This window comes from Pipistrellus hanaki (assembly GCF_964339955.1).
Source record: "Pipistrellus hanaki genome assembly, chromosome: 2".
Lineage (NCBI taxonomy): Eukaryota > Metazoa > Chordata > Mammalia > Chiroptera > Vespertilionidae > Pipistrellus > Pipistrellus hanaki.
In genome coordinates, this window is record NC_140504.1 from 1,270,241 (window position 1) to 1,293,774 (window position 23,534).

The following is a 23,534-nucleotide window of genomic DNA, read 5'->3' on the forward strand; positions in this document are numbered from 1 at the left end:
CCAGTGTGTGGCCTATTTTTTTTCTTAGAAAAGCAAGGACTTACTGACCAAAGTGAACTCTTTGGACAGTGCAACAGGGCATAGAGGCAACGAGGCCCAGGCTGGGCTGCTCTGGCTCCGAGAAGTCAGAGGACCGGGGCCTTGGGACAAGGTCTGGGTGAGCCAGGACCCGCTGCCGCCCACCGCTCCCCTGGCTGCACATCTCCTGGGGCCCCTTGGAGGGTAGATGCGGCCTGGGGGGGGGGGGGGAAGAGAAAGCTGTGGGCGTGCTCCCTGCAGGGAGAGCTCACCAGAGTGCGCTGGCAGTGGGGCAGCCACAGGCTGAGAGCCCATGGGAAGTGGAGCCCGTAGGGCCCTTGCCAGCCTCTTCCTGGGGCACAATTTGGGCTATTTCTGCCACAGCGCGAAGGCGCCCAGGAGAGAAGCAATGAGTGGCCGCAGCACGTTATTAAGCGTAGTGTAACTAAACACCACTGTCCTGTACTGGGGTTATTTAAGTTTGTACAGCAGTTAAAGGTGGGCAAGTATTGCCCTGACCAGGTGGCGCAGGCGGTTGGATCATTGCATCCGTGTGCCAAAGGGTGTGGTCTCGATTCCCAGTCAGGGCCTATACTGGTTGCAAGTTCAATCCCTGGTGTGTGTGGGAGGTGTACAGGAAGCAACCGATGGATGTTTCTCTCACGTCAATGAAAACTTATCCCTGGGGAAGGATTTAAAACTAGAAAAAACGGACGGGGAACCTGCACCCGAAATCGCTCTTTGAGTAACATTCCTCTGGAGGACGTTTGGAACTCACCCGAATCCGTTCTGACTGCTGTAACCTCGGGGCTCACTGATGGCAGACCCCTCCCCCCAGCCCTGTCTCCCTATCTTCCTCTCCGAACACAGTGTGCTCAGGGGCTGAGATGTCTCTCCTGCTTACACAAACAAAGACATCTGTAATAAAATGTCTGTTTATTACGCCAGTAAAATGTTGACCTGTTTTTATCGTTTGGTTATGGCTCTGTCATAGCTTAAAGGACTGTTCTCTGTATGTACCATGAACACATTCAAGTAACACGCATCACAGGCGGGGCTGCCAGGCCGACTGCTGCTTGTCCCAGCGCCCCTGCTGTCCCAGGTGTGTGTCCGGTTCCTGACAATCCCATGTTCACACGCATTTTGGTTCTTCCAGTGCCAAGACGTGAATTGGCGGTGCCCCCGGAGCCAGGGTCCCTGTAGTGGCGGCCGCGTCAGAGCGAGCTGGGAGTTTACCTCCGAGGTCTGAAGCTTACGTTGGTCTAACGTACCTCTCGGCATGGCCTCTGCCTTTAAAGCATGAGATTGTTCCTCTGTGAACGTCACAGGCCAGGGTTTAGCTTAACATCCAGCGACGCTCCAGACCCTGAGGGCCGACAGCTCCTGAGCGAGGGACCGAGTGCGGATGGCCGAGCCTCTGTGCCTCCAGTCTGCTGAGGAGAGGGTGTGGCCGCTGGCCGGGCCCAGGAGCCTCCGAGGTGACGTTGGCCCGAAGAGGAGGGAAGAAGAGCTGGGTGGGGTAGAAGGAATTCTGAAGGGCCAGCTGAATCCCGAACAAGGCCGTGACCGGTGACCCTGCAGACCCCGGAGGCAGCACATCCATGTCCGGGGTGCCACCAGCCTGCCTGTAAGGAGTCTGTCTGTTAAAAAACGGCCAGAAGGAAACGGTGAGCCTCTGGGTGAGACGTGATAAAACCACGGGACCGTTGGTGGGAGCGGCCGCCCTCCTCCCGGAGGCGGCGTCACTCCTCCTGGGCCCAGCGGAGCTGACCGTCCTCGCCCAGCCGCACGGCGCCGCTGGCCACCAGCTGCAGGGCGGCGGGGAAGATCCTGTGCTCCGCCACCTTCACCCTCTCGGACAGGGTGGCCACGGTGTCGCCCCTCTTCACCGGCACAGCTTCCTGTAAGATGATCCGCCCGGCATCCACGTCCTCCTGGAAAAGGAAGCCACGTCTGAACCGGTTCCGGCCGGTACCGCTCACCCCAAACCCCGTGCCACTGCGGGGGAGGCGTACTCACAGCGACGAAGTGCACGGTGCACCCTGTCAGCGCGACGCCGGTGGCCAGGGCCTGCTCGTGGGCGTTGGCGCCCTTGAAGGCCGGCAGCAGGGACGGGTGGATGTTGAGCATTCTCCCTGGGAGGGAGCACAGGGTGAGGGCTTCTCTGGAGGGTGTTTTCCCCGTCAGACAGAGAAGGCAAAGGGAAGCACAGGCTTGGGTCCAGGTCCCTGCCCTGCAGGGCCGAGGACTCGCCGAGGGACCCACAGTGACTGAGGTTGGACAGGGGTGGGGTGGGGTGGGGCGGGCGCTCCGTGGGCCCTGGCACACACTAGGGAGACACACCAAACCCTCGCAGTGTCCAGTGGGACCAGCGGCACGCCCACCAGCCGATGCCGGCTCAGCCCTGCGCCTCAGCACCACAGGCCCCACCTGCTCATGGCGTGCGTGCCCGCTGTCCTCTTAGGTCAGCGGCTCTCAACCTGAGGGTCATGGCCCCTTTGGGGGTCGAACGATTCATTCACAGGGGTTGTCTAAGACATCCTGCATGTCAGATGTTTATATTACCATTCATAACAGTAGCAAAATGACAGTGATGAAGGAGCAACAAAAATAACGTTATGGTTGGGGGTCACCAAAGCATGAGGAGCTGTGTTAAAGGGCCGGGCGTTAGGAAGGTGGAGAACCGCTGTCTTAGGGAAACGTGAACCCTTTGGAGAGAGAGTGCATTTCCTGCTCAGACGTGTGCACAACACACAGCAGGACGAGGGGAACGTCCGTGGGGAAAGGCAGTGACCCCAGGCGTTTTGTTTTCTGCCACAACGGCCGCCCTGCCACCTCCAGCAGCGCCTGCCTCCCCGAGGAGTGGGTGGGGGGAGCCACTCTCTCTCGCTCCAGACAAGTAAAAGGCTCCTCCGAAGATGGCTCAGAGAGGAAGTGCTGTCTGTGTGGTGTTAGAAAAGGACCGGGTGACAGCAGGGTCCTGAGTCACCCGGGCATTCTGTGGGCTAAGGCGGAGGAAGTAACCGTGACCTGCCTCACAGTCAGTGTCAGGTACACACGCCACTGGGCCTGCCTGGCCCTCTCAACGCGGCGCCAGGCAGCCCTGCTCACCATTCCACTTCCTGACGAAGGGGCCGGACAAGATCCTCATGAACCCTGCCAGACAGACGATATCCACGGAGAACTCTGCAAGGATCTGGTCAATGGCCTCGTCAAATTCGACACGGCTTTTATATAGCTTGTGATTAAGCACCTGGTGTAGAAAAACAGAAGCCAGATCTGTTTCAATGAAGGACACAAACAGTTCCACATTTGGCCTTTCCACAGAAGATGCGCTGATAGAAAGAGGTAGGGAGCTGAAACCAGCGTGACTCAGTGGATAGAGCCTGCGGACTAAAGGGTCCCAGGTTGGGTTCTGGTCAAGGGCATGTACCTTGGTTGCAGGCACATCCCCAGTAGGGGTTGTGCAGGAGGCAGCTGATTTTTTTTTTTTAAAAAATATATTTTATTGATTTCTTTACAGAGAGGAAGGGAGAGAGATAGAGAGCTAGAAACGTCGATGAGAAACATCGACCAGCTGCCTCTTGCACACCCCCTACTGGGGATGTGCCTGTAACCAAAGTACATGCCCCTGACTGGAATCGAACCCGGGACCTTTCAGTCCACAGACCAACGCTCTACCACTGAGCTAAACTGGTTTCGGCCGGAGGCAGCTGATTGATGTTTCTCTCTCATCGATGTTTCTAACTCTCTATCCCTCTCCCTTCCTCTCTGCAAAAATCAATAAAATATAAAAAAGAGGTCGGGAATGGACGGGACGAAGCAGGAAGGTCGGCCCAGCACCACCACAACCCAGAAATCCACAGGCCCCGTGCATGAGCCTGTGGGCGTGAAAGACAGGTGTAAACAGCCGCAGAGGGACACGCCGAGGCCTACCCTGGTGGGAATGCCCGCACTGGCCGCTCGGTCCAGCCCGGCCACTGCGGCCTTGTTGGAGATGACCAGGACGATGTGGGCGGCGCTGCTCGGCTCCCGGGTGCTGTCTATCAGCGCCTGCAGGTTCGAGCCTGAGGAGGAGAAACAGCAAGCTCACACTTCTTAAAGAGACACGTGCCCTTAAAACCACCCACCTTTCCAATTCCAGTTCCCATTCCGTGTCACATCAGTTCCAGGGGTAGGCAGTGGTTAGACACTTACGAAACGTCAAAGTGGTCTAGCCCCCACCTGGCACCTCGTCAGCCCGTCACTGACGGGACCCCCGGGGGCTGCAGACATGTCACCCCGCCCCTGGGGTTTATTTTGGGGAAAGGTGGGCGGAGGGAAGGGGAGCACAGCTCACCTGTCCCGGAGATGAGGACGGCCACCCTGGCCTTCTCCGGGGCGGAGAGGGGCCCGGGCGCGGGGCCGTTGTGCAGCGCGGGCCCTCGCGGCTGCAGGGCGTCCAGCAGGTGCCGGACTCTCATTCGGGGGGAACCTTCATTCACATACCAGGAGAGAAGCAAGCACAGCCATGACTTAGTGAGCACAGACAGGGTCTGTGAACACTTCAGACGCTGTATTTTACTCTGAAGATGCGCGAGGAGGCCTAATGTAACAGCTTGTATTACTTAACCCCACTCCCTCATAACAGCCTCCTCAGGGGACACTGCCCGCGGCAGCTGAGGCTGTGGCAAGGACGAGACCGAGCCAGGGTGACACCCGGTGACCAAGCCCCGGGAAAAGCAGAGTCTGGTCAGGCCGCTTGGGTGGGAGCCGAGCGGCCGGGGAAGGTCCGGGGAAGCGCCCCGGGACCAGCGTGCAGATGCGGAGGCGCAGCCAGCACTGAGCTGTGCAGGAAACGGCGCCCAGGGTGGGGAGCTGGGGCTGGACGCCCTGGGCCTCAGATGGCACTTGGGCACACCTTCCTCTCCCTGGAGTGGCACTCCCCCCACCGCTCTCCCCCTGGCCCAGGCGGGCTGTGTGTGTGTGGCTGCTCCGGAGGCCTGGCCCCGCGGCAGAAGCGAAGAGGCAGGTGGTGTCACCATGTGGCTGCGGTCAGGCTACCCGTGCCACTGCGATGCCGGAGAAGAGGTGGGCGGACAGCGTGTGTGTGTGTGTGTGTGTGTGAGAGAGAGAGAGAGAGAGAGAGAGAGAGAGAGAGAGAGAGAGATGACAGGCACACTCAGGATCACACGCCGAAGAGCTAAATAAGGGGCGATACCTTCAGGGCAGGCCACCACCCGGCCGACCAGCCAGGCCTCCTCCTGGTGCTGCCGAACGTCCCTCAGCACCTGCTCCGCCAGGTCCGGCGACACCACGAGGGCAGCGCCGAGCCCGCAGTTAAAGGTCCTGGCCATCTCCTCGGCCGACAGGCATCCTTCGCGCTGCAGCCACGAGAAGACGGCGGGCACCCTCCAGGCCCGGGCATCTGCAAACGGGCGAGTGCGTCAGATTATCACCGTGGCTCTCCGAGGACGAAGGCGAGCTCACGGCCAGGGGACCCCACAGCCTGCTCTTTCAGCTGCGATGAGGGTCACCATTCTATCAGCAGTCAGTCAGCAGCGACATAGAGGAACATGATGTCTTATGGACACTCATTAAAGGCGATGCCATTATGACAGGTTAGTATTGATGGCACAGTAAACGGCAGGATAAATAGATTATACCCAACTACGATATTTTAGCAAAACATTTACAAAGTATTTATTTATATAAAAGTAAGACCAACAGCCCTAACCGGTTTGACTCAGTGGATAGAGCATCAGCCTGTGGACTGAAGGGTCCCAGGTTCGATTCCAGTCAAGGGCTTGTACCTTGGTTTTGGGCACATATCAAGTAGAGGGTGTGCAGGAGGCAGCTGATTGATGATTCTCTCTCAATGATGTTTCTAACTTTCTATCCCTCTCCCTTCCTCTCTGTAAAAAAGTCAATTATTTATATATGTATATATATATGTATTTTTTCCCCTCCCTCCTATTTTTTTTTTTTTTTTAAACACCAACAGGCTAAGAGCCTCGTTCCTACAAATGATCAAGCATGTCATGAATGACAAGTAACTTGAATGCCGAGAATTCCTTATGTAAGTCTGTTGTCAAAGTTTGTTCCTGGAGGAAACCTCAGAGGCTGAAGCAGGGACCTTGTGTTGGGACAGACATTTGCGTAATTAAAACAAAACAAAACCGGCTTTTAGGAGCATGGCTACAGCAGGTTAGGTTCCTGAGGCGGTGAGCACCGTGTCCCTACAGCCAGTGGGTGCTAGGCCCGCCTTGCAGCAGCCGACCGGCCGTTAGGAGCTGGCGGGAAGGGAGGCTGACGCCGCAGGAACGGCAGACGCCCCGGAGGCCCAGTCTCCGCTCCATCGCCAGCACGCCACTGCTCCGAATGACTTCAGGTTCTGCTTATCCTCACTGGGCAACCTCTCTCCAGGGTCTCTTCAACCACTACGGTAACTCAGGGCCCCTGCACTCTGTACCGCTACTGAAGGGGGTCCATGCCCCCCCCCCCCCCCCTCCAGGGAGGCGCAATCCCAGTGACTTCTCGCTCACGCTCCTGGTCCCTCGCTTCCGCTGCACCTATTCTGCCTCTTGGGACTCTCCCAGCTTCACATGTGCTCCCACCGAGGGCTGGCTCAGCACGTCTCCCCACCTGCACCCACAGCGCTCCGCACCCCCACGCTCAGCCCCATCACTTCACGGTTTTCTGCTCTGTTCCAAAGCTACGCATGCTCGTTCTCTGGGCGGGAAATTACACAACCCGCTGCAACTTCTCCGCCGTCCTGCTTGCCGTCCCAGTCCCGTTTCTGAGCCTGAAGGCTTCCGTGTGTCTCTCTCACCGCAAGCCGCCAGCCCAGGCCTGGCAGGTCACTAAGCCCGCCGGCTTTCCCTGGGAAAGGGCATCCGTTTCTACCCTCAGAGCAGTGTGCACAGCGGGCGGATGAGCTCAGAGCAGTGTGCACAGCGGGCGGACGAGCTCAGAGCAGTGTGCACAGCGGGTGGACGAGCTCAGAGCAGTGTGCACAGCGGGCGGACGAGCTCAGAGCAGTGTGCACAGCGGGCGGACGAGCTCAGAGCAGTGTGCACAGCTGGCGGACGAACTCAGAGCAGTGTGCACAGCTGGCGGACAAGCTCAGACCAGTGTGCACAGCGGGCGGTCAGCCTGCCCACGTGCTCGGCCTGTCTCTGTCCCCTATAAAAACGGGGCACCCCGTCCTTCACCTTGCTCTGAGCAGAAGTCATTTCCCTCTCCTTTGACCAATCAGTTTCTGAGTCAGTGCTCTGTCACGGTCTTTGTCTCTCTCCCCCGTCAGGCTGCTATTTTACCCCAAGATGTGTGGGTCTATCCGGCCCGCACCCTAGAGCTACGCGGCACCTGACCCAGCTGACCGGGTCCCGCTCGTCCCGCGGGGCTGATTCCTTTCCAGGGCTCACCCCCCGACGGCTCTTACAGTAACCCCACCTCTGCCGAGACCAGGCACTGAGGACCACGTCTGGCTCTCCACTCTTGGCGCCAGCGGCGACTACCTGCACACGAGCACCCACCTTCCCTCAACCTGACCTCCCTTCTGATCAGACTCCTTGCAATGAGCACCCTGAAGAGCTGAAACACGGATTTCAGCTCCTGCTCCAAACCTACTCGCCCTCCTGCGTTCTGGATGCTGCCATCTCTCCCTCAGAGGCACCATGACTCAGCCCTGCCTCCTCCCGCACACCTTGGTCCGGGCCTCACCCCTGCAGAGGATAGTCAGGGCTGCCCCTGCCCTCCCTGCATGTCCCTGGGTCCAACACGACCGAGCTTGAGGCTACCCACCCCGGAGGACCTAACAGCACCTCACCTGCTGTAAGACAATCCCACGAGGGGATTCCACAAGCATGGCAGTAAGCAGAAGAGGTAAAAGGGCAGCCCTGCTCTTCCCCAGACACCGCAGGGATGAGAATGTCCCACGTGTAATCACCCGGGCACCAGCCAGCCACAGGACCCCGGCGTCTCCGCTCCTACCGGCTCCGAGCGAGCGGCGGCGTCTCTAATGCGCTCACCTAGCTCCGCCCCGCAGCTCGGGGGCAGGACCCGCGGGATGTTCTCCAGCAGCCCGCCGCCGGTGATGTGGGCGAAGGCCTTGACGTGGCCTGCACGCAGCACGGGTAGCAGGGAGTGGCTGTAGATTCTGGTCGGAGTCAGAAGTAAGTCTCCTGGATATTGGAGAGAAAAGACAGAAACTCAGTGAATAGAAATAGAAAACTAAACATAAAAAACAACAACAAATGCTCCGGCCGGTGGGTTGAGCATCAACCTAGAACCAGGAGTCACGGTTCAATTCCCATTCAGGCCACAAGCCCGGGTTGTGCGCTCGATCCCCAGTTGGGACGTGCAGAAGTCAGCTGATCAATGATTCTCTCATCACTGATGTTTCTCTCTCTCTCCTCTCTGAAATCAATACAGATCTTAAAAAACCGTAAGACAACGAAATGAGAACGGAGGAGAGAATGCTGTGGCTTCGTGCAGGCACACCAGTTCTAGAAGCAGGTCAGACCGCTTGTTCCAGCTGAGCCAGAGAGGCCGCCAGCTCCGTGGCGCTCAGACGTCTCCGAGCAGCGTTTCCAACGAGAGCACTCACCTAAGGTCTGGAGGCCGCAGCCGGGGGGCGCCGGAGAGGAGTACCGGAGGGAAGATTTCGCTACAACCTTCCTCACAAGGCTGAACCCGTTGCTGTGGAGACCAGACGACGCCACTCCAATCACAACATCCCCTTCAGAGATGCTTTCCAGGCGAGGGAGCTGCTGGTCGCGCTCCACGGCGCCCACGGCGAAGCCGGCCAGGTCGTACTCCCCGGGGGCGTACATGCCCGGCATTTCCGCTGTTTCCCCCCCTGGCGGGAACAAACAAGAACAGGAGACTCTGATATGTCTGCTTCTCTCTGGGACGTGGGACACCAGCTACAATTAGACACGCGCGGTCATCCCAAACACCCCCTCAGTGCCCTCTGCGGGCTGTGACGGGCAGCATTTCAGAGGACACGGCGCTAATTCCCAAAGAGGGCGAGGCGGCTCCTAACACCGCTTGCAGGAGATGCCGCTCCGGGAATAAACGTCACGTCCTAGCAGTCTGGTCCCGGCAATGCTTTCCCTGTAGCTGATCTTCACAGCCACTCAACCTATGTTCCAGGCCAGCGGTATCCAACCGGTGGTCCGTGGACCACTGCTGGTCCACGAGGTCCGAAAGGCTGGTGGCTGCTGTTCTAGGTGACGACACAGGCCGAGACAGCGGTGAAGCAGCCCGCCAATGCCAAACGCCCTGGCCTGAAAAGCACCCATAGGCCACTTCAGGATAACATCGTGCAAACACGGGGTCTAGTCACTCTGACTCCAAGACAGAGGCTGTCCTAAAAAATGGCTGCAAAGGCCACTTTGGCTTCTGGAAGGGCCCTGTCCACAGAAATGGTAATACCAAGAGGTAGCTTTGTGCCTTGGTCAACCTGGATTCATTTTGCACAAGTCTCATACACATTTACGTAATCTATATATATAAAAGGCTGAAATGCTAAATGTCTGACTGGTCACTATGATGTGCACTGGCCACCAGAGGGCAGACACTCGATGCAAGAGCTGCTGCCATGCGCACTGGCCATTTACATAGAAATGGCACCTTGGACCTGGTGCCCCTGGGGAGTGTGACCTGGCCGGGTTCACCGTGGGGGCCGTGGAGTGGGACTAGCAACTCCCTCGCCTGGCGTCAGGACACCAGGGGCCACTCTCTCCCACCGGGCAGCGTTTCTACTTTACTGGCCTCATCTTGTGATACGTGGTCTTCTTTCCTTCGCTGTATCGGTACCGATCCCACTCGTACACGGCTAACTCACAGTGAAGGACATGTAATGTTAGGGGGCTCATACCGAGGAGGGCGCACCCAGCTTTCCTGCACGCTTCGGCGATGCCAGCGACAACGGCCGCAGCGGTGCCCACGTCGAGGTTCCCACAGGAAAAGTAGTCGAGGAAGAAGAGGGGCTCTGCGCCCTGGGCCAGGATATCGTTCACGCACATCGCAACCAAGTCCTGGCCGATGGTGCCGTGCTGCTCGCACTGCTGGGCAATCTAGGAACAGCACAAACATCATCACAACTCGTCAATTTAGCAGCGGAGGCGCAAATACTGTCAGCTTCTGGCTAGCTGCTCTGAACAATAAAGACAGAAGAACACTAAATTCTGTGTTACTTGGTCCAAAGTACCCCGGTAAATAACCCTTCTATCCAGATAGAGCCTCAACATTATGTTCTAAAACATGGAGATCCTTTGGTCCTATCCAATGGTTGTGTTTGGGATGGTCCTCTTTAGTGCTTGAATGTCAAAAGGGGAAGATACGTGAATTCCCTCTGCTCACAAAGGCGTCTGATTACCTTCAGTTTCGTGCCGACGCCATCGGTTCCACTGACCAGGAGAGGGTCTCTGTACCCCGCTGCTTTCAGGTCAAAAAGACCAGCAAAACCTCCCAGATCCACATCGCAGCCTGAGGGAAGGAAACTCATCAGTCTGTGCATTTCTACGGACCAGGGCACGCTAGTACACAGAACACCTCCATGCGTGCCCAGAGAACGTGAGCGTAGCATGTGCTTAAAGCCCAATCGAGAAGTAATTAAACATTCAAGGGACAGACATATCTCAATGAGTTTAACACCACAAACAAGAAATGGTTTTCCTTTCTTTGTTTGTTCACCCTCACCAGAGAATGTCTTTCCACTGATTTTTTAGAAAAAGTGGAAGGCAGGGGGCGAGTCAGAGAGAGAAACCACAATGTGAGAAAGACACATCGACTGGTTGCCTCCTGCACATACCCTAACCAGGGCCGGGGATCGAACCTGGGACTCTTCAGTCTGCAGGCCGACGCTCCACCCACTGAGCTGAACTGGCTGGGACAATGAGATAAGAAAGCAGAAAACTGTGTGCCTGTCTGGCTTCCAGGGCATCGATTTCGAACATTACCCCTTGAAAACTACAAAGCCCGTCAGTCCAGAGAGCTTGCCAAAGCTAACGGACCAGCCAAGGATGGGGCCGGACTCACCTGGTCTGGAGGTGGCTTTGGCTAGGGGCTTAATTTGCTTGACCAGCAGATTTCCAGCTGCAATGTCGACCCCCGAGTCTTTGTACGTCAGGCCCCTAAAGCAGCAGAAAAACCAAACCAAACTGAGGCCGTGACCTAACGGTTGGGGGAGATGATCGTGAGGGTGAACTGAGAACTGCCCCGGGGGAGCCCGCGCCATCACTGCCAGGGGGACTGCCCTAACTCATTCCTCCCTCAGTGCCTCCACAGGGGAGATGCCGACAGTGGCCACAGCCTCTCTGAGTGCTGGTGTGGGAAGGGAAGGAGCCTCACAGCTAAGCCCCAAAAGTAACCATTAGCATTCTAAGAACTGGACCCGGAAACCCTTAGATGAACCGCTCTCACGGCAATAACAGAGACTGTAAGTCTCCTGATCGCTGAAGACAGCTAAGCAACAGGACGAGCAGGAGGCAGTGGTGTTTGGTGCTCCTCCTGTGTCAGGCCGACGTGGAGCGGCACATGTGGAAATAACCTTGAGTGGCACTGTGGGTTCAGCGGTCTAGCCTTACAAAAACGAGAACGCGGGCCTCGTGGGATGCAGAGACACACGGAGAACATGTGAGGCTTTAAAAAAGGTGCAGCGGTAGGAATATATTTGGTTCTACTGGTTTAAAAAACCATCTGTAGGTTGCAGTCCCTGCCCAGCCTCTGTGGCTCAGTGATTGAGCGCCAACCCATGAACCAGGCCTCGGTTCTATTCCCAGTGAGGGCACATGCCTGGGTTGTGGACTCGAACTAGCTCTCTCTCCCTTTCTCTCTCTGAAATCAATAAAAACAAATTTTTCAAAAAGTTCATAAAAACAAAAACAAAACAAAACCAGATTGCAGTCCCTTGAAATAAGTCATTCCATAGAATCTACTAATTTTAAAATAAAAAAATTAATTTTTATCATGGTAAGCTAGTATTTAAACTTTAAAAAAACTTGCCTACAAGTAGCAGTATAGTTTGAATTAAATTATTAAACATTTATTTTGTTCTAAAACTTATTACTCATCGTTGAACTCAAAAAGAATAGTAACTGATACAGTTAAGAAAGCAAAAACACCCACGCTGGCGATGAGAAGTTTATTGATTTTCACAAAGAAATGGCTGCACATGTCAATAAGCGAATCGGTAAGGGTGAGAGTCCGTTCACTGACAGATGGAAATGCAGGGACAGAGGAGGCTGCTCAAGTGCATAGTTTCACCAAATTAAGACACAAAAATAAACGACCAATAGTTCCATTTTGAATCCAGCACAAAACCAGGAATAATGATATAAGCAGACAGTCACACTCAAATACATGATAATTCACGGAATAAGAATGTCTTCACTAGCTTTCCTGAGGAATAACAAATGACAGTATATAAAGTGGACAATGTGAAAAAAGTCCTCCACATCACTGTTACTTTACTGGACTTTCCAGAGGGAACTCCCAGGAAGCACTTTCCATTTCATTTGACTAGTGTTGCAAATTTTTGATTTACAAATACAAATCAAAATCTGATCGGCCCACAGGGAGAGCACGGGATGCCCGAGCTCAGGTCAGTGGGTCTGTCTACCCTCTGCTGCCCACCCCGCAGGACGTTACCTGGGCTGCGGGAGGAACGCTATGGCGCGGCCGCCGATGTCCTTCCTATAGACGGCGCCCTCAAACTTTATAGCAGCCAGTCCTTGCTTGGCTGCTTCGAGGGCTGCGACGAGTGTGTCCCGGATGGCGGTCACCGTGAGGACTCGCCCTCCGCTGGTCACCACTTTGCCGTCTTTCAGGGCTGTGCCTGCCTGGAACACCTCCAGCCCCAAAGCCTGGGCCTCGGCGACGCCTGTGGGACAGCACATTGGACTCAGTAGCTGCAGTGAGAACGTTCTACATGCTGAGCGCACTGTCATTTCCACAAGTTTTCTTTGAAATAAAATCTTTATTTCACTTTAAGAATACTATCAGGATGGCATTAATGCAATATAATAGTAAACAGACACTTCTACCAAGAAGAGTCTGAAAACTACCAGGAAGTTTTTTTCCATTTTATTTGACTAGTGTTGTAAATTGTTTTGATTCAAACTAAATGCAAATCAAAATCTGATCACATCTTTTACTTAAAAGTAAAGGAATCTGCCAAAACCGGTTTGGCTCAGTGGACAGAGCATCAGCCTGCGGACTGAAAGGTCTCAGGTTTGATTCTGGTCAGGGGCATGTACTTTGGTTGCAGGCATATCCCCAATAGGGGTTGTACAAGAGGCAGCTGATCGATGATTTTCTCTCATCGATATTTCTAACTCTCTATCCCTCTCTCTTCCTCTCTGTAAAAAATCAATAAAATATATTAAAAAAAGAAAAAGGTAAAGGAATCTCTCTCTCATCACAGCTACCCAAGTAAAGGTGCTTGCTTTCTTTTTAAAACAACCAAAAGGGTCACTGCAATGAAGGCGCTGGGATTCTGCCTCAGGAGACGACAGGGAGCAGTACAAAGGGGGATCCATTAACGGTCCTTCCGAGATCACACGTGTGACACTCATCTCATGGTGTAGCTCACACTAATGTTCTCCTAACCCTCAGAGCCCCATTATCTTCCCGGCGCAGGACCAGGCCTAAGTCTTCCCTGCCCAGAGAGGAAAACGGACTGTCTTCAGACACAGTACTTCCGGGTATCTGAGCACCCACCCACAAGCCACATGGCTATGAGCAGAGCCCTGGAAGGTTTCTGATGGCGAACATCCTGCCTCCAGGCTCACCTGTTATCTCTACGCCCTTGGCATAGTCTCCGGGATACCCCTGACTAGCCATGACGACGGTGATGGCCGCCTGGTTTTCAAGCCAAACGGGCGGAGCTGCGCAGAGCAGGCCATCCAGGGTGGACTGAATCACCTCGTAGAGATCGCTCTTAAGAAGCGGGAGGATCACCTGCAAAAACACGATCCACATGGCAACAGGAGGAGCTTTACTCTCAGACACCCGTTCACTGGCTTTTCAGCAAACCCGCACACCCAGCTGGCCCACGAATGTGGACGAGCACAGAGCGAGGGCCCCGACCCCTCCTCGAAAACCCGCATGTGGTTTATGACGCCCCAAAACCTAACCACAGCCGTCCCTGCTGTCCACAGGACATTGGTCCCAGGACCCCGCCGCAGACTGAACAGCCTGTGCTGCTCCAGTCCCTCATAGGAGACGGCGGGATCAGAGCACACAGCCAGGCCCTGCTCCGCGGACTCGCACCCATGCGCTCCAAGTGCTGTTTGGACCTGAGGTTGTTGATTCTACAGATTCAAACCCCAGTACAGGGAGGGCTGACTGTGCGTTTATCTTTAAAAATCTGCATGTAAGTGGACTCACACAGTTCAAACCTGTGTTGTTCTGAGTCAACTGTATTTCTCAAAGGCAGTGATATCAAGGCTCCTAAGTTCCAGGATTAAAAGAACTCACACCTTCTCCAAAGCCATGCTTGGTGTTACCTGTAACCATTGCCCACCTGGCACTCTGGGTCCCCGAAACGGCAGTTAAACTCCAGAACCTTTGGGCCATCCCTGGTCAGCATCACGCCCGCGTAGAGAACACCTGCGTTCCGAGGGGAAGTCTACAATGAACACTGCGCCCGAGACTGAGACCCAGCTCCTCACACTCAAAGGCACAGGGGCCCACTGCCCCTCCCCCGGGGCCCACGGAGGCGGTGAAGGAGGAAACAGGGGCCTGCGCGGCCTGAGAGCACCCCCAGTGCGCACCGCGCACCTGTGTACGGCGTCCCCTCCTGCTGCATGCCGTCCACTGTCCGCTGAAGGATGGCATTTTTAATCTTCAGCAGCAAATCCTTAGAGACCTGGGCGAGAAGCAAGCCAATGTAACTGATATTTACAACGTCATCTTGTAAGCCATGCCACATGGGACAATGAAAATTATTACTTTAAATTCATAAACCTTTAACCCCCCACTACTGGCCCTATCAAGTCGGTACCTAGCATTATTCTTACGAAACAGGAAAGGTGTCACCTGAGTTAAAAATGACCGTCATCAGCAGAACACTGCTCAGAGCCCTTCGGGAAGACACCCCCCCCCCCCCCCCCCCCCGGCTTCCGTGGAGCCAACACACACCTGCGGGGCGGGGCAGCAGGCCCCCATGCCCCCTGTGTTGGGGCCTCGGTCTCCCTCCAGCAGCCGCTTGTGGTCCTGCGCGGGGGGCATGGGAGCCACGGTCCGCCCATCGGTGAAGCACAGACACTGCACAGAAGACAGAGAACAGTCCACTCACCTCACCTCACCTCACACTCGGGAGCACAAAGTTCCTTAACACGGGGAGCGTGGACCCTAACTTTCCTTTGAAGCTCTTTTTCAAAGTAAAACGAGTTAAAAAACAACCCTAAGCTTCGTACATAGTCGGGTCAGGTACAAAATGAAGCTCCTCTCAGAGCACAGTGTTCCAACCTTCCCCTTTAAATCTCACCCGATACCAGGCCAAGTCCCTTATGAGAACGGGGGAGGAGTAAAGAGGGTGAACCCCTTTTCACTCACATCCCCAACACTACAGAAACGCACCCCTTTGTTCCTGCTGGGTCTATGCTTTCCGATGATACACCCGGAATTCACCCAGTGTGTGGGGGCCCGGCCGTCAGGTGACCTAGCTCCCATACTCTATGAGGGTCCGGAGGATGAACATACTTACAGAAACCTCTTCTCCTTCCAGCAGCTCTTCAATGACAACCGTTTCTCCCGCTGCTCCAAAGGCTTTATCCTTATTGTAGATTAGAAAGCACAAAAGTTGTAAGCTTTCAACATTTACTAATTGGCTGTTACTTCCTACCGTTTGTACCTAGACCAATGCCTGCGTTGTCATTTCCCTTTCCTGTTCTGAAAGCCTCCAAGGGATCCAGGAATGTTTCCGTAGGGAGCGGCTATAGGGTCAAGCCTCCGCTGACCTTGGAGCCACCAACACGTCCCGGCGTGGAGGGCAGAGCCCTCCCAGCACAATTAAGCTTGACCTTCTAGTCCCCCTTGTTCCAAGCAGCTAACTGGCTGTGGGAACAGTTTCCAGGAGCCCCCTACCTGCATGATGTCCTGCACGGCTCTGCAGGCCTCTTCTCTGCTCGCTGCCACGATCACCCCCTTCCCGGCGGCCAGGCCGCTGGCCTTCACGACCAGAGCAGGGAAGTCTGCGCTGTGGAGACAGGTTAACCCTCAACACCCACACACCTTACACGGGAAATGAAGCTGCTCTGGGATTCCGTAATGATGTGCTTCAGCAGCGAGAGCAAGCAGGAATTACTGATCACACTGACACCATTCCGTACTTCCGTCTGCTTATGCCGCCCTTTCTGGTTGTGACCACATGGCACCCATAATTCCTCCCCTCCCCCTCCGCTTATGGTGAGATCATGCTGATGCAATCACTGGACGAATGAAGCAGCTGTAAACCAGGTATGGAAGCATCTTTCAGAGACAAAGCAGTGACCGGACACTCATCCAAGTAGAAGATGTGGCTGTGTCTGAGCAATGAGCACGGCCACATGGACATTCCTCCCAGGGAGTTCCTTCTGCTGAGGGAGAGGAGAGCTGAAAGGACACTAAGTCACCGAGTCCTTGTACCCCAGGCACCTGGCTCCTGGGAAAGAACATGGATTTTATGCCCAAGAGTGGTGGCGGAACAAGGCTCCCTGCTCTGGTTATTTATTTAAATGTCCTACCCTTTCTCTCTTAAGTTGTCACTGTATACACCGAGGATGGGCCCGCCGGCCGCCAGTTTGACATGCTCGGTGTACATAAACCAGGCTATGAAAGGAGTGCATGACTGCAAAACCAAGTTCACCTCTCCCACCAGAAACTATTCAGTTATAAATAATAAGTTCACCTTTCGGCAAAGTTGCAGGATCTACTACACGTGCAGAGAATCAATCCCATTTTCTTCTGATGTTGGAAAAAGACAACGGAAATAGAACGAGCCCCTCCCCCATTATCTCCTGTGCCTGCCACGGCCTCCCACCTCAGGATGAAGCTGCGGGCCTCCTCCAGCTCGGTGAAGGCCCTCCACCGGGCGGTTGGGATGCCATGCCGGTCCATGAACTCCTTGGCGAACCTTTTGCTGGACTCTAGCTGAGCTGCTTGTGCTGTGGGGCCAAAGCACCGCACGCCTGCCGCCGCCAGGTCCCCGACCATCCCTGCGAGGGAAAGAACACCCCCTGAGCCAGGCCCTCTCCACCCTCAAGGCCTGGGGTCACATGGAAGCTCCATGGCGACAGGGCAACAAGGTTTTCATGTTGTCTACAGCAGTGTTTCCCAACCTTCTCTCATGATGAGAATCACCTGGTGGAGTTGTTAAAACACAGATTCCTGAATCCCAACTAAGAAGTGCTAAACTAGAATTTTTGAGAACATATAGGTAAAATTGCGTACCTAACTTAGTGCTCTGTATATAACATCTGTGTTAGAGGACTAGTTAAGTATACAATTTTACCTATATGTTCCCAAAAATTCTAGTTTAGCACTTCTTAGTTGGGATTCAGGAATCTGTGTTTTAACAACTCCACCAGGTGATTCTCATCATGAAAGAAGGTTGGGAAACACTGGTCTACAGAACAGGAACAAAAATGCTACAAACGTGACTCAAATCCCGAAGTTATGTTATATTGAAATACATGGATCACTAAATAGGAATGTATAAAAACATGTAAATGTTTCCTGTGCCTGTGAATTTCACTTCTCATTCATCACATTTCTGCTGCCTGAGGAAAAATCCACCTATACCCATAAATTTCAAGACGGGGGGATCCTTTTTCCAATGCCATCTCTCACTAGAATTCTCATCTCTAAAGCGAGCTGGATTCGATGCTCCCCAGCTCCGTGGGCACGGGACAGTCAGTGACCATAAACAAAAACACTCACCAGCAGCCAGAGGTGCCTCTGGTCCAACAACGACGAATTCAATCTTCTCATCTTTGCAGAACTGAGCGAGGGCACTGTGGTCGCTGATGGAGATGGCTGCGAACAGAGAGACAAACACTGCGTTACAGACTTCTTTAAGGTACTGCCGTCTGCAACTTAGAGCTAATGCTGTCCTGCCCATTCACTGGGTGCAGATGTTCCTCCCAGGACAGCCGGGACCAGCAAGGCGTAGTTCTCTGCGGTCACTGCAGCATTAGACATGCAAGACCAGGAAGCGTCCCAAGTACCTTCTCAACTATGGTGCTTGTGTCACAAGTGTTGACTGCATAGTCAACAAACGTGTGTTGCAGGATGTACTCAGAAATGGTCTTCAAACCCCACCCGTTAGGATGTGCTGTGTACCCCAGGGTGTACTCAGAAATGGTCTGCACACCTCACCCGTTCAGATGTGCTGAGGACCCGTGTGCGGGTGCTGCCCGCCACTGGTGAAGTGTGAACACAAACAGGCCCCTACACGTGGGATGCTTCTAGTCCACTGGGGGATGCTGGGTAACAAATACTTAGGGAGAAAAGCCCCAGTTGTGAACCAAGTAGGCACATTTGGTGTGAGGTGAACTGGGGTGCTATCCTGGTGGAGCCAGGGGGGTCTCCTCGTGAAGAGCTGTTTAAACCGGGAAGGGAATGATTTAAGACTGGGGGCATGGCCACCTGTCTCTGCGGATGGAGGCCCATCATGCACTAAGTCAGGCTGCTTCTCTAGCTGCTCCCGCTTCTGGCACCTGGACTACCGCCCTGGCAGCTGGTGTGGTGAGCCCGCACAGCGCGGCCGGTACAGGACCAGGCACGCTGGGCGAGCAGCTGCAGACACCCTGGGCTGAGCGAAGCCATGACCTCAGCAGAGCAGAAGGCGGCAGGAGGAAGGGGCACACCTAACCTGCCTCTGCAAGCGGCAGCGGCCTCATGATGGGCTGAGAGGTCACCTGCCTGCAGGACAGCAGCTGCTTCTAGAGGAAACGTGCCAGTTCCAGAGCAAGCAGACACAGAATCTCACCCCGACCCAAGGTCCCGGGAAGCAGGCATTTCTTATTATCCTTCCATCTTATTTGCAGTCCTGTGCACGCAACCATCTTTTCCCCGTCTGCGGCTGGCTGGTCACGGTCCTCTCCGTACACACCGTGTGCCACATGGGGGACTAGGCCTGGTGCACAGTGCGAAACCAGACAGGCAGGTTCCTTGCCCTCATGGGGCTTATAGCCAAAGGCTTAGGTTCTAGGGAGGAAATGAGGATAGAAGACAGACAACAGGAAAGTAAAAGTAAACACAGACAGTGGCTCACAATTGGAAACATAAAATGGGTGAGCATGTTTATCTGGAACTTTAGGAACATGTAGGCTGGGACTGGACAGAGGAGCCAGTCAAAGACCAAGGCAGCTGTGCTTGGGAAAACGGCAGGACTGCCTGCAAGGGCAGGGAAAGGACGCAAAAGGCAGAAAAGATGAGGTTGGAGAGGCAGGCAGAGGCCAGGTCCCAGGGGCTTGTGAGGAACATTGGGGAGCCCTATGGGAAGCCACAGAAGAGTTTAATGTTACCTAAGAAGTGGTCATTCCCTCCCCCACCCCCGATATATATATTTTTGAAATATATATTGATTTTTTTACTGAGAGGAAGAGAGAGGGATAGAGAGTTAGAAACATCGATCAGCTGCCTCCTGCACACCCCCCGCAACCAAGTTACATGCCCTTGACCAGAATCGAACCCAGGACCTTTCATTCCGCAGGCCGATGCTCTATCCACTGAGCCAAACCGATTTTGGCGAACTGGTCATTTTTAACTGGTTGAAGACATAAGCTTGAGATCTATTATGGAGCTAGAACTGTCAGAATTTATACTTAATAGCATCATTCAACTTTTAAAAAAAAATCGACTTCAGCCGAAACAGGTTTGGCTCAGTGGATAGAGCATCGGCCTGCGGACTGAAGGGTCTCGGGTTCAATTCCAGTCAAGGGCATGTACCTTGGTTGCGGGCACATCCCCAGTAGAGGGTGTGCAAGAGGCAGCTGATCAATGTTTCTAACTCACTATCCTTCTCCCTTCCTCTCTGTAAAAAAAAAATCAATAAAATATATATTTAAAAAAATTGATTTCAGAGAAGAATGGAGAGATAGAGAGAGACAGAAACATCAATGATGAGAGAGAATCGTTGATTGACTGCCTACTGCATGCCCCCTATTGGGGATCAAGTCCAGCAACCCAGGCATGTGCCCTGACTGGGAACTGAACTGTGACCTTCGGGTTCATAGGTCAACCACTGAGCCATGCCAGCGGGAGTGGGTGGGGGACATTGCTCAACTTTTCAAGGCCAAAAAAATACATTAAAATGTCTTTAACCTATATTAGGCACTTGTGAGTTTAAAGGATGTGCTTCATAAGGTTTAAAATAATTTAAGATAAGGAAATGCTACACTTCAAACAACAGAACACCCTAGATTTGCAATAGATGGCAAGTATTCAAACCATCACACAAGTTTTAAGGCGAAAGAAAGCATTCAAATCTGAATAGCAACTGACCTTACAAAGCACAGATGTAGCGGACGGTTTACCATTTATAATTATTAAGTACCGCTCCCCACGTGAACACATGCTTACCGGCGTTTGAAATCTTCTCGGAGCCGGCAGTGCCTGCATTTCCGGGGGCGACCAACACCTGCCTGACGTGGGGAGACCGCGCCAGGCTCCAGGCCAGCGTGTGCTCTCGGCCCCCGCTGCCCACGACGAGCACCCGGGCGGCCATGGTCTGGGGACGCCGGCGGGAAAGCAGCTGCGGGAAGAGCAGGGACACGTCAGGAGGCACACGCTTTGGAAATCACGTTTCCGAAGTACGATGTCCACCCCCACTCCTCCGTGGAACATTAGGGTTCCCAAGTTAAGAAATACAGCTGCATTCCTAGGATGCTAAGGAGGGCTTTAAAACTGAGGCAGGCCGGCTGGAGAGCCACGTTAAGGAGTGAAATGCCAACATGACTCCTGAGTTGATTAAAAAACAACAAAACTCCCGCGAACAATAGCCCTTCTGTAGGCTTTGCATCTGGAAGCTAGAGTAATCACCCCACCTCAGGGAAACATGAATCCTGGTGTCCAGACCAGAATTTAAAGTAACTGTTTGTAAATCTGGACAACAGCCTTTGGGGGCCGCGGTCTGTCCCAGCCGCCGAGTTCTGCCCGCAGGAAGGCGGCCGGCACTGCGGGCAGTGACTGGGGCTGTCCGGGAGCGCCCGGCAGAGGCCGTAGGAAGGTCAGGGGTCTGTAAAGCAGAACCAGGCTGCGTTTCAGCAGCTTTAGGCATAGACATGGCAACGTGAACTTTATACTTCACATGTGCCGCAAAAACGTGCTTCCTTTCATCTTTTTCACCCGCTTGATGATGTGAAAACTATTCTTATTTAGTGGCTGTATAAAAACAGGTGACAGGAAGGACTGGCACAGGGGCCATGGTTTGCTGACCCCTGACTTAAGTAGTGAGTGCGATATGTCAGAAAATTCGCAGAGATGATGGCAAAAATCAAATTTGAACACATCTCACATTAGCTCTGGCATTTGATTCTCAGCACAACAGCTATCTCTCAGCTGAAGTTAGCAGTGGGATCTTGGATAAGCTCTATTTGTACTTCAATTTCTTCACATTTTAAAAGATGGACGGAAACTTGCCTTACAAGAATGAACTGAAATAACATTTATATAAACAATGAGCATAATTTCTGACATTCAGCAGTAGTAAATGCCACCTTGCTATATTTTATTACCTACTTTTATCTAAATTAATACTTTAGGGATAGAAATAAATTTCAACAAGAAAAAAAAAAAAAAACAAAAAAACAAAAAAACCCACACCCCTCAAATAATTTGTCACATTAATGTACTAATTTCCAGAGGCACTTAATTATGTAGAAAACAAACTGATAACAGGAAAAAGAAAACTGCAATCTTTTAATTTATTCTTACTTGATAGTAGGACTACACATTAAAGTAAAAAAATCTATGCCCGGTTTTGCTCAGTGGTTAGTGCACGCCTGCACACTGAAGGATCATGGGTTCGCTTCCCCCACGTGGCTCAGCTGCACTAAAGGACGTGTCTCTATCATATTCCCACTGTCTCTAAAAACCAATGGGAAAATATCCTCAGGTGAGGATTGAAAACGAAATCTAGCCAAACCAGTTTGGCTCAGTGGATAGAGCGTTGGTCTTCGGTCAAGGGCAAGTACATTGGTTGCGAGCATATGCCCAGTAGGAGGGTGTGCAGGAGGCAGCTGGTCGATGTTTCTCTCTCATCTACGTTTCTAGCTCTCTATCCCTGTTCCTTCCTCTCTGTGGAAAATCAATAAAATATTAAAAAAGAAAAAAGAAATCTAATTTGATGCTGTATTCCAAATGGTTATCATGAATTAATCTTCATAAGTCTATTAGGTAGATACTACTCCCACTCCTGCTGTACAGATAAGAAAGGGAGGGATTAGCCCTGGCTGGTTTGGCTCAGTGGATAGAGCCACCTGCCTGAGTTTGATTCAGTTCAAGGGCACATGCCTGGTTTGTAGGCTCAACCCCTTAGGGGGCGTGCTGGAGGCAGATGATCCAGGATTCACTCTCATCATCGATGTTTCTCTCTCTCTCTCTCTCTCTCTCTCTCCTTCTCCCTTCCTCTCTGAAATCAATAAAGATATACTTTAAAAAAAAAAAAAAAAGTGAGGTATTAGGTAGGTTCGTAACTTGCTGAAGGTCACAGGGTTAGAGGGGGTGGCCCCAGGATTGCAACACAAGCCATGTTCCATCAGACACTGGAACAACTGAGATGGTAATCACTGAAAATCTGACTAGGAAAAAACTTCTGAATTATCGCTCCCGAGAGGGGAAAGCGATTGTAGTTCGATGGGAACCACAGATGTGCCACGTGGATGGAAATGTGTGACACAAACACAGCTTTGCATTTAGTCTGAGTAAGAGGGGAAGAGCCCACACCAGGCGGGGCCAGGAGGCCTCAGCCACAGAGCCTCGGTCTGGGGTGAAAGTGTCCCTTTCTAGCAGTCACCTCGCGGACCTGACCTTCTGGGCCCGGGATGCCTAAAGGAGGAACAGAACCAGACAGGGAGCCGGGGAAGCCCGGGATGGCCTCGGGGAGGAACAGAGTAGGAAGCACGTGCAAAAGTGCACCGGTCCGCCAGAGACGATGGGTGCACAGCAACAACAAAAGGCAACTCAGGAGGCCAACCCCGCACAGCCTGCGAACAGCAGCGGCCTGGGCCTGAGAGGCCGAGGCAGCGCCGAGGGCAGCCTCAGTGAGAGGGGGAGAGCAGACACCCCAGGCCCCCCAACCCCGCATTTACAACTCAGGTGAGGAGCCCTCCCGCCCGGCCCCTGCCCCCCGAGCGCCATGCCACTCCTGACACGAGACCCCCACGAGACGCGGCGGAGAGTACATTACAGAAGGCGGAGGGGCTCGCGCACCGACGCAGGGCGACCAGGTCCGCACGCCGCACTCACACACGCTCGCTGCGCGCCGCGCCGGAAGTGGGCCGAGGGAGAGCGCGGCCCGCGCCGCTGGGGCCCCGCCC

General features: G+C 53.6%; 1 protein-coding gene across 4 annotated transcripts; it reads right to left on the reverse strand.

The window, feature by feature from the left end:
- Positions 1-937: 937 nt before the first annotated feature.
- GART (phosphoribosylglycinamide formyltransferase, phosphoribosylglycinamide synthetase, phosphoribosylaminoimidazole synthetase) lies at positions 938-23,530 on the reverse strand. 4 transcript variants are annotated; one of them, XM_084872024.1, is made up of 22 exons: positions 23,428-23,530; positions 20,578-20,749; positions 17,932-18,027; positions 17,033-17,207; positions 16,099-16,210; positions 15,719-15,787; positions 15,151-15,276; positions 14,791-14,878; positions 14,534-14,619; positions 13,800-13,968; positions 12,658-12,889; positions 11,047-11,141; positions 10,385-10,494; positions 9,884-10,082; positions 8,609-8,860; positions 8,031-8,183; positions 5,219-5,425; positions 4,358-4,492; positions 3,955-4,085; positions 3,130-3,271; positions 2,038-2,153; positions 938-1,952 (listed from the first exon to the last, which is right to left on the reverse strand). In XM_084872024.1, the coding sequence occupies exons 2-22, from the start codon at positions 20,720-20,722 to the stop codon at positions 1,761-1,763; spliced, it is 3,030 nt and encodes a 1,009-aa protein (XP_084728150.1). In that variant the 5' UTR covers positions 20,723-20,749; positions 23,428-23,530; the 3' UTR covers positions 938-1,760. The 4 variants fall into 4 exon arrangements, with proteins under 4 accessions (XP_084728150.1, XP_084728149.1, XP_084728148.1 ...); XM_084872023.1 differs by having other exon boundaries at positions 23,400-23,491; XM_084872022.1 differs by having other exon boundaries at positions 23,405-23,485.
- Positions 23,531-23,534: the final 4 nt, after the last annotated feature.

What these genes read in the sequence shown, in the direction of transcription:
- GART (XM_084872025.1), bottom strand. Translation starts at nt 23,401, where the DNA reads ATGTACTCTCCGCCGCGTCTCGTGGGG. An exon ending in CCGTGCAGGACATCATGCAG is followed by an intron (nt 15,788 to 16,098) that starts GTAGGGGGCTCC and finishes ATCTACAATAAG; the next exon opens with GATAAAGCCTTTGGAGCAGC. An exon ending in GCACCGTGCACTTCGTCGCT is followed by an intron (nt 1,953 to 2,037) that starts GTGAGTACGCCT and finishes TTCCTTTTCCAG; the next exon opens with GAGGACGTGGATGCCGGGCG.